Genomic DNA, 13,206 nt, shown 5'->3' on the forward strand with positions numbered 1-13,206 from the left:
CAGGGTGGATCACAATAAACCTGCCCCAGCCACTGCCCTCAGGGGGTCCATGGTCTTGAGCATGCCCATGGGGCACTCGGACAGAAGAGCCACCTCTTCCAGAATTGGGGCGGGACGAGGTGCTGCCAGGGATGGCTTCCTGGAGTTGGCTCTGGAATCCTGTCTACCTTCTGGCTGGGCAACCTGGCCCCAAAGTCATTTACCTTCTGAGTGTCTTCATCCGAAAAATGGTGACAAAGTCCACCTTGTCCAGTGTGGCTCAAGAAATGTCACCTGTCATTACTCACATTATGGTCCCAACTGAGCCCTCACGGCAGGGTAGAGAGAGTGGGCAGGGAGGGAAGGGGTGTGACACCATTGAGGTCTAGGCCCTGGTTGGGGACAGGCAGAGGGCGCCGAGACCCTGGGAGCCTAAGAACACAGGGCAAACCAGTGAAAAAAAAAAACCCCAAAGGCCTCCGGCAGGGAGTGGCTGCAGGGAGTCTAGGGACAGGTCTGTGACCTCGGGGGGACCACTGGGACCTCCAGCAGGAATGAGGTCAGGGCTGGGGCCCTGTGACTAGATGGGAGGAAGGGACCCCCCCAAGATGTTCAGGAAGCAGCAGAGGGTAGGGGTTTGGGAGGGTGGAAGATTCTGGGCTTAGAGCTCTAGTGTTGGTATAACCTGGGTTCAAATCCCATCGGGCACTCATTATGGGACCTTAGGCAGGGGAAGGCACCTCTCAGCCTCAGCTTCCTCCTCTAGAAAACGTGTTTCTAATCCCTGCATGGCCAGACGGAGTCAGATCATGTTAACAATTGTTTTACTTCACAGACGTGTGTACAGCGCGTACTGTGAGTCAGACGCTGCTGCACGCACTGCACTTTCTGCCTGTGTATCTTTAGTGAGAGGTACGCGCTCCTGCCACCACGAGGGCAGCTATCGTCACTCCTCTACATCACGTGACTGTGTTACAATGACTGCGCTTGACTTCCGAATCAGGAAAAATGACAATAACAACCAGGAAAGCAAATTCCATTTGGGGAGCAGGCCAGAGCCTGGGGCAGCTCTGGGAGCCTGGCTGTGGGCTGGACCAGGATAAGAATTCGGGACGGCCCGGTCCTGCCAGGGCTGTTCTCCAGGACCTCCAGGAAGAAAACCAAGCATTGGGAACTCTCCTCTATGGGAAATCTGTCTGTCCTGGAAGAGGCCAACGTGCGTGTGTGTGGGTGTGTGTGCCTGTGTGTGGGTGCAAGTCTGTGCATACGTGTGAGTGGCGGCGGGGCGGGGCGATGTCCGGGCCCTCACCCATCCGCAGCCCCGCTGCCAGCCGCCAGCCTCAGCCATCTGTTGTGGCAGATGTTTGGCTGTCCATGGCAACGCCAGAACAGGATGTACCTCTGGATTGCAACAGGGACAAGCCCACACTCACAGGCCGCCCACACCGTTCCCTTCCCCAAAGGCCTGCTGCAAAGAACCATTTGGGTCCAGGTCGGGGACAAATGGTGTTTGTATCAGGAGACAGGCAGAGCTGGCATCCTCCGAGGGGTCAGTGGCAGGGGAGGAGGAGGACGCATGTGCACGGCCCAGCTGAGTCCCTCCTCCAGTGGGCTCGTGTCGGTTTCCCTCCGCCCTTCAGAGGATGCTAAGGAAGCAGCGTGGGAAGAGCAGCTGCCGTCAGCAGGGCTGGTCTGTGGGCATCGGATCACTGTCTTTCCCACGATTATAGCAACTACTCATGGAGGGAGTGCTTTGTGCCAGGACTCGTGCTCAGTACTTCATCTAGCAAATAATATCTACATTCACGCGCCTTCACTGTGTGCTGATGACACAGCGCTAATCTTTGTAGCAGCACTATGAGGTCATTCCTGTTTTTCAAATGAGGAAAAGGGGGCACAGAGAGGTTAAGCTAGTGATCTGGGTCACAGAGTGGGTGAGTTAGGGAGCATGACCCTGGGCTGTCTTTCTCCAAAGCCCTTGATCAGCGTGGTGACGCTGCCAGGACCGGCGACATAATTTGCAGGGTCCAGTGGGAAACGAGAAGGCCTGGCCCTCATTAAAGAATTAAAGACAGTGACAGCAGCGCATCGACCAATCACAGGGCCCCTGTGAGTTCAGAGTCCTGTGCAGCTGCCCAGGAAGCCAGGCCCCAAGTGCTCAGGGGGTGGGCACAGTGGCCTGGAGAAGCTCACACGCCAGGACAGTGAGCCCCTACCTGGCACCCCTGAGCCTCAGTGATCTGAGCGCAATTTCTGTTCCAGGGGGCCCATGTTACCCCATCAGAGGGGAGAAGAGACCCTCCCCGCAAAATGCTGTGCTGAATTCCCTAGAACCATGAGCCTGGGAGCTTGGAGGGCAAATTGTAGCTCAATGCCAAAGCATCCTTTTATTAAATCTTTACATTTTCCTTTTTAAGTATGAAAGTAACATAATAATCCTGTTGCGGAGATTTTGGAATAGATAAAAGCAAAAAACGTCCACCTCGAATCCTCCCCATCTAACCCCATTGCTGTTGGCAGGTGGTGTATTTCCTTCCTAGCTTTTACAGATGGGCTTTCCATCAGGACTGCCAGGGGGTGAAACAGACGGGCTCCTCTTTGTCTCGGGCAACTGGCACATGGCAGGAGCACATGAATGGGAGAGGATGACGGAATGGATGGATGTTACAAAGGGGCCTGGTCTGGATGACCTTTCAGATTCTTCTGGTCTCTAAAAACTCAGGATTCATTGATTCCTGCATAGTAAATGCCTGGTGTTGACCTAGGGCTCAGTCCAGTGTGCCAAGCCCAGTGTGCTGGGGCCCCAGAGGTGTCTGATTCATGTCCCTGTCCTGGGAGAACGTGGTTTAGGCGGTCATGGGTGTCCCCAAGCTTTCCCAGCCTTGGTGAATGAAACTTGGGCCCCATTTTCACAGCATATTTCGTTCATTTACTCTCATCTGATATTTACTGAGTGCTTACTATGCACTAAGTACATTAAGGGCTGTCTTCTTTGGAGAGAAAGAAGATGGTGGGGTAGAAAGTGTATGAGTTTGGAGTCAGGCACCCCAAGCTTCTGTCCCTTCCTGGCTGTGTGGCCCTTATCCAGGTGACCTAAGCTCTCTGAGCTTCCGCCTCTTCGTTTGTAAAACAGTCACATCTACTGTGAGGATCAACTCAGCAACACACATGAAACACCTGCGAGTAGTAGATGCTCAGTGCAGTGTACTTCCTTTTCCCCTCCCTCCCCTCCATCCCTCCCGCCGGTACCAACAGTAAGAGCTGCCACTGACTTACTCAGCGAGTGGTGTGCCAGGCAGAAGAGGTCTGCATACATTATCAGCTAATTCTCAAATTATTGCCCCCTTGAGGTAGGTCGCATTGTCCTTCACCCGTTGCGACATCCTATTTCAAAACCAGAGGGAGCTCGGCACCTCCAACCGCTTGTGGGAGAATCTGTCTCTTAGGGTCAGATTCCCGTGCATCCTTTTCTGTGCTGCGGTTTCTGCTCACGCAAATGCTGACGCTCGGCTTGCTGAAACCATTTACAAAAAAAGGAATTGGGGGCTAAAACGGGACCCTTTGCAAGTATACTTCAGGGTGCATAAGCAGCTTCCCTTTAAAGGCAAAATACGATGAATCCGATTTGGGGGAGGGAAACACACCTTGTGCCGCCCGGATAGCCTTCGGAGCACGAAGTGGGTCAGATTTCCCAAGGGCTGGAGGCTTCATCTCTGACTCGGATGTTTCCTTGCTGGTACCTACAGGGAGATCAGAGGCAGCTTCAGCTTGCCGCTTCCTACTTCTGGGGTGGGGGGCAGCTCCCAGAGGGTTTCAGGTGGGGAAGGAGCAGTACCTCCTGGCTTCACCACTTTTTAGATGTAACCTTGGACAAATGACGTACACTCTGCAGGCCTGATTCTTCAACTGTAAACTGAGGGTAACGTCAACAGGGCCTTTGGAGGATTCAACGGGATTCTTTAAAGTGCTGGGTACGTGGAAGGCTCAGAAGTGTGGTTCTGCTCCCTCGTTGAGGGCGCAGGGGTGGGTGAGTGGTGTTTCCTGGGCAGAGCTCACTTTGTGCACTGCGGCTGGACATCTTTGCAAAGGGCTTTCCTACCATGAAGTGAATCCTTTTGAAATGCCACGTTGTCCTCCATGGTCTGCTTTCTGGAACCTCTTCCAAGCATCTTGCCAAGAGGGGCCTCCCCCACCCCCCACCCCAGCATGCAGCTCCTCCCCTGCACAACCACGCCCCCTGCCGGCGAGACCTGGGATCACATTCAACCTCAGGATTGCTACTAGGAGGACGAAATCAGAATCAAAGCAGTCAGTTATAGGAAGGTTCTCCGAGGACTTGAGTGAAAGAGTATCTGATGATCTGGGAACACCCACATTCTGCAAGGGCGATGTGGGTGGGTGTTGTCTCCAGAACGATGTGTGGAATGTGATTGTAACTAGCAAAGGGAAAGCCTACTCAATTGCATCACGTTCTTATTTCAACGGTTTCTAAACATGGCATCAGAATTCCCAGGGAATCCATGGGAATCATACAGAGTGCTGGGCCCCACCCTCAGCCTCTGTTTCACGTTTGCAGCCCGAAGAGAATTTGTTAGGTGTCTCCAGCCTTTCCTAGGATGAGCGTCCTGAACCATGACCCTCACTGGTTCAGTTCCAAAAACCTCTTACAGAGAGGGCTGCATTACAGCTTGGTGGTACCAACGAGTACAGTCACACCACTCACCTCTTGCTTTGATTTCCTACTGAATAAGCAATTCCTAACCATACTTTGGCTTCACGTGTAGATTTTCCTAGAAGGGCTCAATGTGGTAATTGGCAAACAAATGAGAGTAATCTGGTCCGCCTGACGGTTTTAATTCTTTTTGTAAAGTGAAAAACTTGCATTCTGGTCCTGTGAGTCCAGGTGAGGGGCAGAGTAAGTCTAGGTGAACTAAACAAAGTCTTTTCTGGATCCACAGGCGCTGGAATTTCATGGTCACGTCAAGGCACTAGTGGCAGATGGTCAGTGCTCACCCACGTGACTCACGCGTTGGAATGTAATGTGTGGCACCCAAAGGCGGTGAAGAGGGAATGTGAGTCCCATGCTCTTTGCCCTGCGGCACGGCTAGATGCACAGAACTCCAAGAAGGCAGGGTTTTCTGTTGGAAGCAGCCTGACTTGGCTTAGACACCAAGGGAGGAGAGCTACCAAAAGCTCTGACCTGCCGTGGACTGTGACCTGAGCACGAGATGAGCCTCTGCTGTGTCCAGCGACTGGGATTCCCTGGGGTTCCTGCCTTGGCCGTTAGCCACAGTGAGCTCCCACTGTCCCCTCTCCCGTGTGAGCAGCTAAGGTGGTTCTGTTGAGCACACCTCTAGCTTTAGAGCTTGTGCAGGGAGAGATGCCACCCCAAGTCCAAGTCCCACCCTGGGTGGTGGGGTGGAGGGACGGGACAGGTTTTTTTGGTATACGAGTGACCACCCACAACTGGGCCTGCTCTTCCTTACTGGCGAGATCAGGAGGAAAAAGGATGATTCCTGCAGGAGCTGACCTTCTTCCCCTGGTTCTTTCTTTGGTCTCACCTGTCCAGGTGTTTAGCATGGGGCCCAGCATCCGGCAGATGCTCAGTCAACACCGGCCATCACGATGACAAAGCTGCAACCGAGTCTCCTGGCAAGGGCGGAAGAGGCTGTTGCTTTTTGGCACAAGTTTGGAGGTCATCAGGCATTTATAAAGAAAAAGTTTATTTTCATCACAAGAAGCACACAGACTATATACAGTACACACCAACAGAAGTAAAAAAAAAAAAAAAAGTGCATTCTGCATCTTCTACTGCAAATTCACAGTACAAAAGATACTGCCTTTTAAATATATAATATAAAAAAAACAAGAAGAAAAACAATATAATAAAAAAAAAATCATTGATATCATAACACAACACACTGGAACCCACTGGCGGCTTCTGAAAACCAAAGGGCAGCCCTTCTTGTGGAGCTCCTGATGGCGGTCTGTACCTGCATTTTGTTGCAAAGAGCTCAGGACACCAGCAGAGAGGAAAACAGTGGGGGCCTAGGTGGTAATAAAAACTCTACTGAACAGGAGTACAGTTGCGTGATGGGGGGAACAGGGGAGGGGCTGGGCTGCGGTCCAGGGGGAGCCTGGACCGCGCCACCCCCCCGGCTGGCCAGCAAACCAATCCCGTTCTTTCCTCGCTTACTACGGACCGGGCCGTGGCTGAAACCGTGCCCGCCTTGCCAACAGAAACCGCCAGCGCCGTTTCTAGCAACGCTCCTGGCCTGGCTGCGGGCAGGTGCGAGAAGCCGCACAACAGACCAACACAAGCACGGGGCAGGCAAGCTCCAGCCCTAAAAACGCCAACCACCACTGACGAGGCAAAGTATCCAATCACAGAAGGCGAGAGCTTAACGGTTGCCCATAAATACACAGTATTTGTAAACTATTATTAAGGCACTCGATTGTAAAACAATAATTACAGTGTCAGGAAGGAGGCAGGGAGGGAGCGGCCATCTCCGTGAGCAGCGCGGCCGACAGAAAGGACAGCAGAGGACCGGGGGTCTGGTTCTGAGACTCCTGCTAAGAGACCGACACAGGCCGGGGCTGCAGCACCCACTGCAAGACAAAGACGAGGTGGTCACATCCACACCCACCGAGGGCAGCACCGCACTGCGTCGCTCCAGACCGTTCAAGGTGACCCGCTTCATAGCTCGGGTGACACAGTGTGCGTGTACGTGAGGGAGGAGGGATGCACGTGATGCTCTGATTCAAGTGACAGACAGATTCAAATATATATATTTGTGCAGAGTGAACTCATACACATACGTATTCAACTGCAGAGCAGACAATAAAAAGACCAAGGAGCTGAGCACGGGGGTCCATAAGTACCTTCATTTGGCATGCCGCGTCGGGGAGACGCTGGGGGTGGGACAGCAGCCGGTGACCCTGCACCACGCTGTCCCGATGTCACAAATCTCCTGCCCGCCCGGCTCCCCTGCCGGAGGTGAAGGGGCGGCCGTCACTGTGCCGGCCGCGTGGGTGCGGGGAAGCCCTGCCGGGTGGCGAGCCAGAGCAGGGTTCTGGGAAATGTGTTCTGGCACGAAGCGTTTCCAGCCAACAGACGGCAAGTCGCTCTTCGGACACTTTGGGTGAGGTTACTCACATGCTCTCGACTACATGACAGCATTTCCTCTCGCTAGGGAGCAGGGGCCCCAGGGGAGCAGGGGATCCATCAGCCTCCTGGGATGGCACCTGTGCACAGTGCCGACGTACAGGGTTGTCCTGACGATGTTAATTCTATGGCCTCTTTGGCTCCATCCCAGGCATCCTCTGGGCTTAAACAGGAGGGAAAAGGCTTTAGAAAGGGCTGGAATGCTTTTTAGCTGGAGAGGGTGGGATGGAGCGGAAGGGAGCTGGACAGAGTAACCTGCTCGCCTGATGGACCGGGTACCTCCACCCAGCAGAGAGCTGTCTGGCAGCCGAGAGGTTGGCACTGGTGCCTGCACTGAGACCAAGGAGGCAGGTGAGACTGGGGGCAAGAACCTTGTTGTCAAGAAGTTCATGGAATGATGCACATTGCTCCAAGGCCCTGAAGTAGCTACAAGACAAAGACGTGGAAATCGGCAAGGTCGGGTCCCGATCAAGGGCAGCACGGTTTCCCCTCTCTCTGTGACCACTTCTCCTCTTCGACACAACAAAACTTGATGAGAAGACCTCCCTGTATCGTTGCAAGAGGAAGACCTAGAGGAGTTCGCTCTAATTTTGGCATGCCACGTGAATGAGAGTGCAAGGGAGGGAAAGGTGAGGTGCAAGAGGAAATGCAGCTGAATTCACAGGGTACTGAGCTTATTTAGAAAGCTTTTGTTCTCGCCTAGTTGGACAAAGGCATTCCACGAAGATGGCGGTCACCAAAATCAGTGACTTTCACAGCAGAAACCACTGCCGCCTACATTCGGAATCTCCCCCATCTGCTAAGCTTACAGATGGAGCACTGGTCAAGATGTGGCACAGCTTACGGTGTAAGCTTTCTTTTCAGAGACCGGTAGGAACCTGTCTTTGCCAAGGTGTCTCCAAGCCTGGGAGAATGCTCTTGTCTTGTTAGTATAACATTTAACATAGCAATCTGCCATATGTTTGTGTGCCACTGATCTGGGTCTCAGAGAAGAACCTTCACCCTCTTCTCCAGGCTACAGTGTCATCCATCAAGAACGCTTCATTTTAATCTGATGATGGGCACCTGGGCCCCGGTCTGTTTAGATACCGATAGACTAGCTCCTGACAGCGAATGGATAACTTTGCCAAAAGCCAGAGACCCACTAGTATTCGTAATCCTCCTCCCACCCTTTAACTGGAGAAGAAAAATTATGGCTTTCAAAATTAAGGTCTTCAAAACTATAACATACCCAGGCATGGTTAAAAAACCAACATAAGCCTGGCATCATCAAATTTAAAGAATTATTTTGACACAAAAGTTGATCCACCACATGAAATTTAATTTGGCAAAACACTGAACCTGATATATATTTTCTGAGACTGTGCTCTTGTTGGCTGAGAGAGAGGAGGAAACCCAACTGGGTTTTCCGCAATAAGTGGATAATCACCTTTTAAGCTGATTTCAGTTGACAGTGGTGGGAAAACAAATTCCGATAGGGTAAAATAACGTATACTTTAATAAAAAAAAATAAGGCCAGGGAGAAAAAGTTTCCGGAGAGAGGGTTTTTGCAAAAACTCTACCCACTAGCTGAAATACGGACTAGCCTTCTTCCTGAAGACCCTGCCTGGGCTACTCTTGGGGGCCCGGTTCTGACCAGCGTAAGAGGGCGACTCATTTACCCACGTTTGGAATTTGGCTGGCCCTTGAAGGATTTCTAGTTTCACTGGCCAGGGCTCGGCAGAAGTTTTCTGTAAAGAGCCTGATCGCAAGGTAGCTAGCTTAGGCTTTGCAGGCTACATGGTCTCTGTCACCTATTTGTTAATTTTTTGATAATCCCTTAAAACTATAAAAAACAATCTTAGCTCTTGGGGCCATACACCATGGTTTGCTGACCCCTGAATTAAACTTAACAGACCTCTTCTCTCTCTCCAAAATATTTTAACATCCTGTCTTGCTGGCCAACATCAGAGGAGTCCCTCCACTCAAGATCCTTAGAGGGACTACTCCCAGGGACACTCAGGACCACGTGCTGTCCTGCCCACTGGGAAGAGCCGCAGAGAAACAGGAAGCAGCGTTCTCACCACAGGAAGGGGCGACTGTAAACGTCTGCCAGGGCTTCCCCCAGTCCCACTTCTCAGAGAAGCTGCTGCTAAGTTGTTCCTTGAGAGTGACTGAGCGTTCCTCACTGCTGAAATCTCCTTTCCTCCCCAAACGTGAGTACATGTGACCTAATGAACCTGAGTGCTGGGGCTCCTGACGGGGTGACCCACATCTCAGAATCCCCGGCCCCGCCAGACACTTGAGTCCCTATGAACCACAACACGACCGCATTGGGTTCCGCAGCAGATAAGACTCAATGATACTTTGTGGGTCCTTCTCCCCAGATGGGGGACAACTGAAGACTGACCTTTAGCAACAAACTGAGGACCCCACACACATTTCCCCCCACCTCACCCCAGGGCCGGCCAGACACACGTCACTCAGCTGTGACAACACGCCAGGACAGGCAAGTCAGCTGCTCGGAGGACCTCCACTCACCCTGGAGTTGGTCTGACAGCAGCATTCGTGCCTTCGTGTCACTTTAACTAGCAGTGTTTGGCGCAGGCACCTTAAAAGTCTTAATACTTTTTGGGGTCCTGACAACCGCACAACAGAAAGTTCTCTTTCGGAAAAATCTTTTCTGACACAGCATTTTTCCCTGGAATGAGCCTTGGTCATTATTGGAGTTTAAAAATAAAAAGCAGAGCAGGATCAGAGGTAGGACTTCTACTGCCATCCAGGAGTTTTCCCAGAAGGGCCTGAATGAGCTAGGACACGTGCCGTGGTGGCGATGCCAATGCCACAGCTATTCCTTTGCAGGTTGTGCCGGAGGATGTTTTGTTTTTTGGCTGTGTTGGGTCTTCATTGCTGTGCACGGGATTTCTCTAGTTGTGGCGAGCAGGGGCTGCTCTTCACTGCGGTGAGCGGGCTTCTTATTGTCGTGGCTTCTCTTGTTGCGGAGCGTGAGCTCTATGAGCGCAGGCTCGGTAGTTGTGGCGCACGGGCTTAGTTGCTCTGCGGCATGTGGGGTCTTCCCGGGCCAGGGCTCGAACCCGTGTCCCCTGCATTGGCAGGCGGATTCTTAATCACTGCATCACCAGGGAAGCCCCGTGCCAGAGGATTTTTGATGTGTGTGCATCGCTGTATAAATGCTCTTCTTAACACACGAGAAGCACCCGGAACACCTCATTTGGAGTCAGAGTCTACTGGTCAACAGCTGCTGGTTCCCCCAGGCCACAAAACCAACGCTCCCCTTTCTTCTTGTGCTGTATGTTAGGTATTGTTGTTTCTTCTTCTCCCCTTTGCCGCAAGAGGGGAGGAAAAGTAAGGATAACGCCAATTATTTAAAGGAAATCAAGACAGAAGGGGTGGACCAAAATCCACAGTGAAACTAAAGGAGGGATCACAGAAGTCCAAATGCAGCCAAAGGCGGGTCAGCTTTTGCTCATCCACGAAGGGCTTTTCAAGTTTTCCGGGGCAGATTTCCCTGATGGTTTAGAGGTTGCAGTTGGGTTCCTGGGGGCCACTGGGGGCTCATGCAAGAAGGAAGACTCGCTCAACCTGGCATCCTGGGAGTCAGCCACCGTGGACACGTCGGCCTCACTGGACAGGTCCTCCGTCGAGAGGTTGAGGCTCCCGAGCTTGGCGAGGGAGTGAGAGCGCTTGAGCGGGGACGAGACCGTGAGGCCCGCCAGCCGGAGCCGGGTCTCGATCTCCTGCGTGCGCTGCTTCACCAACCCGGGCTTCCCACGGACGCTGTGGATGCTGTCGCTGCTTGAGCTCCGGGTCAGGTTGGAGCTCATGGAGGATGAGGTCGGGGTGTAGCAGATGGTCTTCAGGAAGTCTTTTGAGAAGTGACTGGTGTGGTCTGGGCGGCAGAGGAAGAGCGGGGGGCTCTTCAGTGGGGCTCCTTCTGACGGAGGGGGGCCAGCCTCGGGCTTCTCGTCGCCCTGGGCCTGGCCAGGCAGAGCCAGGTCCTGGCTCTCCTCGGGGATGCTGGCCTCCAGCCTGCTGGCGGGGCCATCCTTGCAGGGGGCCGCCAGGTCGGCCGGCGTGCCCTTCAGCCTCTCCAGTTCTTTGGTGTGCTTGCGGACCAAGCCCGCCTTCTGCAGCTGGATGATGGATTCCTGGTGCTGCATCAGGTAGCTGTTGGCTGTCGGTTTCTCGGCTTCTTTACTGAACAGGAGCCGCAGGTCCTTGGCTGGCTTCGGATCTTTCTTGGGTGGCGAGTCGTCCTTCGCTACTTCCACGTTGGGAGCGTTCTTAACACAGTGAGAATTCTTCAAAAGGAGGGACTTTGGTAGGACTTTGTGAGTCTCTCTGGAAGGTTCCAAAAGGCTGGCTGGTAGCTCTGGGGCAGCCCCAGCCCCAGGGCCACTGATGTCTGGCCTCCTCGAGCCTGCTGGTGGTAGGAAGGGGGGAGTTTCGGTTGGGCCAGAGGACAGTTTCTCTGAAGCTCGGGACCTGCTGGCCACATGGGCCATGGGGGAAGACGTGAGGTGGGGCAGGAAGGTGGGCTGGGTGCAGATGGCGGGAGCACCGGGGTTCTTGCATCGCTCCCCGAAGGCCTCGGGAATCCCGCTGGCTGCAGGGTACATGCAGTCGGCGCAGGATTTGTAGGAAGGCTTCACTTTGTTAAGGATCCCAAAGATCGCATCGTGCTGAAAGGGACAAGAACATCGTGAGGGCATGACACAAGCCTAAGCCCGAAAAGTACAAGAAGGGCAGGAGGCAGGGCTGGGGCAGGCACTGGGCTGGCAGTGCTCTCACTTCAGCTGGGGCTGGGATACGGCCCTCTCGGAACCCATATGACCGTGACTAAGGCAGGTTAGGGATGAGTTAGAGACACTGAATCGAACTTCCCGGAAGCTACGAGCCCACAGTCCTGGGCAAACCTTCGGCCACATGGCCAGGAGCAGGGCCTCCAAGGGCCTCCCTTCTCAACTCCGCCTCCGCCACTTGCACCAAATGACCCTTTCCAGCCTCTGGTGTTGCCTGAAAACCGGAGTGACTTCGCCTCACCCTTTCCCCTCACGGCCTCGTGAGAATTAGTGAAATAACATTTCTGGCACAGTAACTGTGTCTCCCTTTCAGAAAGGGTCTGGAGTCTGCAGCCTGAAGACAGCACCCTTCCTGTCTGGCACAACAGAGCATGGCTCAAGGAACCACCATCTAACTGTGCTCTTCACAGAGAGGTGGCCAAAGGCAGAAACGGTGCGGGAAAGACTCTAATACAGACCCAAACACGGGTGCCCACGACCCCGAGGAGGGGGCCAGGCAGAGGTGGGTTTCATACACCAGTGGAAAGCACGTTTGCACCACTTCGCAAGAAACGCCCTGCCTCTGGTCACTGGGGGTCTCCGTGAGCTCAACGTGGGCCTCTCCATCCCGCCCTCCTCCTGATGGGCAGGCCAAGCCCTCACTCCCTCATGCGCCCATCGAAAGGCACCAGGGCTGCTCCTCTGGGCCAAGACCCAGCCGAGAACCGCAGAAGTGGAGGCAAGAGGGTGACTCTCTTCCCTCGCGAGTTGTTTCACCGTGAGACTCCTGAGGCGGTTGAAAACCAAGCCTTCTTGGCAAAAGGTTTCTCCCTGCCCCTCTGTCGTGTCAGGGACTCGTACCATCCTGTGTGGCAGCCCGAGGTCCCCGCAAGCTAAGGAGTCAGGGTCCGGTCCAGTCCTGGAGGAGTCAATGGGAAACCCAGCCCCGATTCCTGGAGGCTTGCAAGGGGGCGTGTGGAGAGCACCTGGTGGGGCAGGTAGGGGGCCAGGTCTCCTGCAGGACCCTATCCTGGTCAGGATTCCTGGGGTTGGTTTCCAGGTGGACCAGTGGGGCTTGGTCACCCCTGTGGTGAGGACCGAACACAGACATTTTCCTGAAGCTTTGACCAAAGTGTCTATACGTTTGTTTCTTCTAAAACCTTTAGAATCTAACGTTCTAAACCGTGGTAAAATCTACCACGGTGGGAGATTTGAGAGCACCTTTCAGAGCTCATGGGGAGACAAGGGAGGAGGGAATTCATTCATCCAGCTCCTACTTAG

At 53.6% G+C, this 13,206-nt stretch overlaps 1 protein-coding gene across 3 annotated transcripts in view; it reads right to left on the reverse strand.

Moving 5' to 3' along the window:
• Positions 1-10,599: 10,599 nt before the first annotated feature.
• Positions 10,600-13,206, reverse strand: part of SSH1 (slingshot protein phosphatase 1) — a gene marked incomplete at both ends in the record, with an annotated part of 56,925 nt that continues 54,318 nt past the window's right edge. For all 3 annotated transcript variants that reach the window (XM_082852545.1, XM_082852544.1, XM_082852543.1), the window contains one exon: positions 10,600-11,826. In XM_082852545.1, coding sequence (XP_082708671.1) covers positions 10,600-11,826 — 1,227 coding nt within the window. The remainder of the gene's footprint in view (positions 11,827-13,206) is intronic.

Source organism: Leucopleurus acutus (genome assembly GCF_964270905.1).
Source record: "Leucopleurus acutus genome assembly, chromosome: 13".
Classification (NCBI taxonomy): domain Eukaryota; kingdom Metazoa; phylum Chordata; class Mammalia; order Artiodactyla; family Delphinidae; genus Leucopleurus; species Leucopleurus acutus.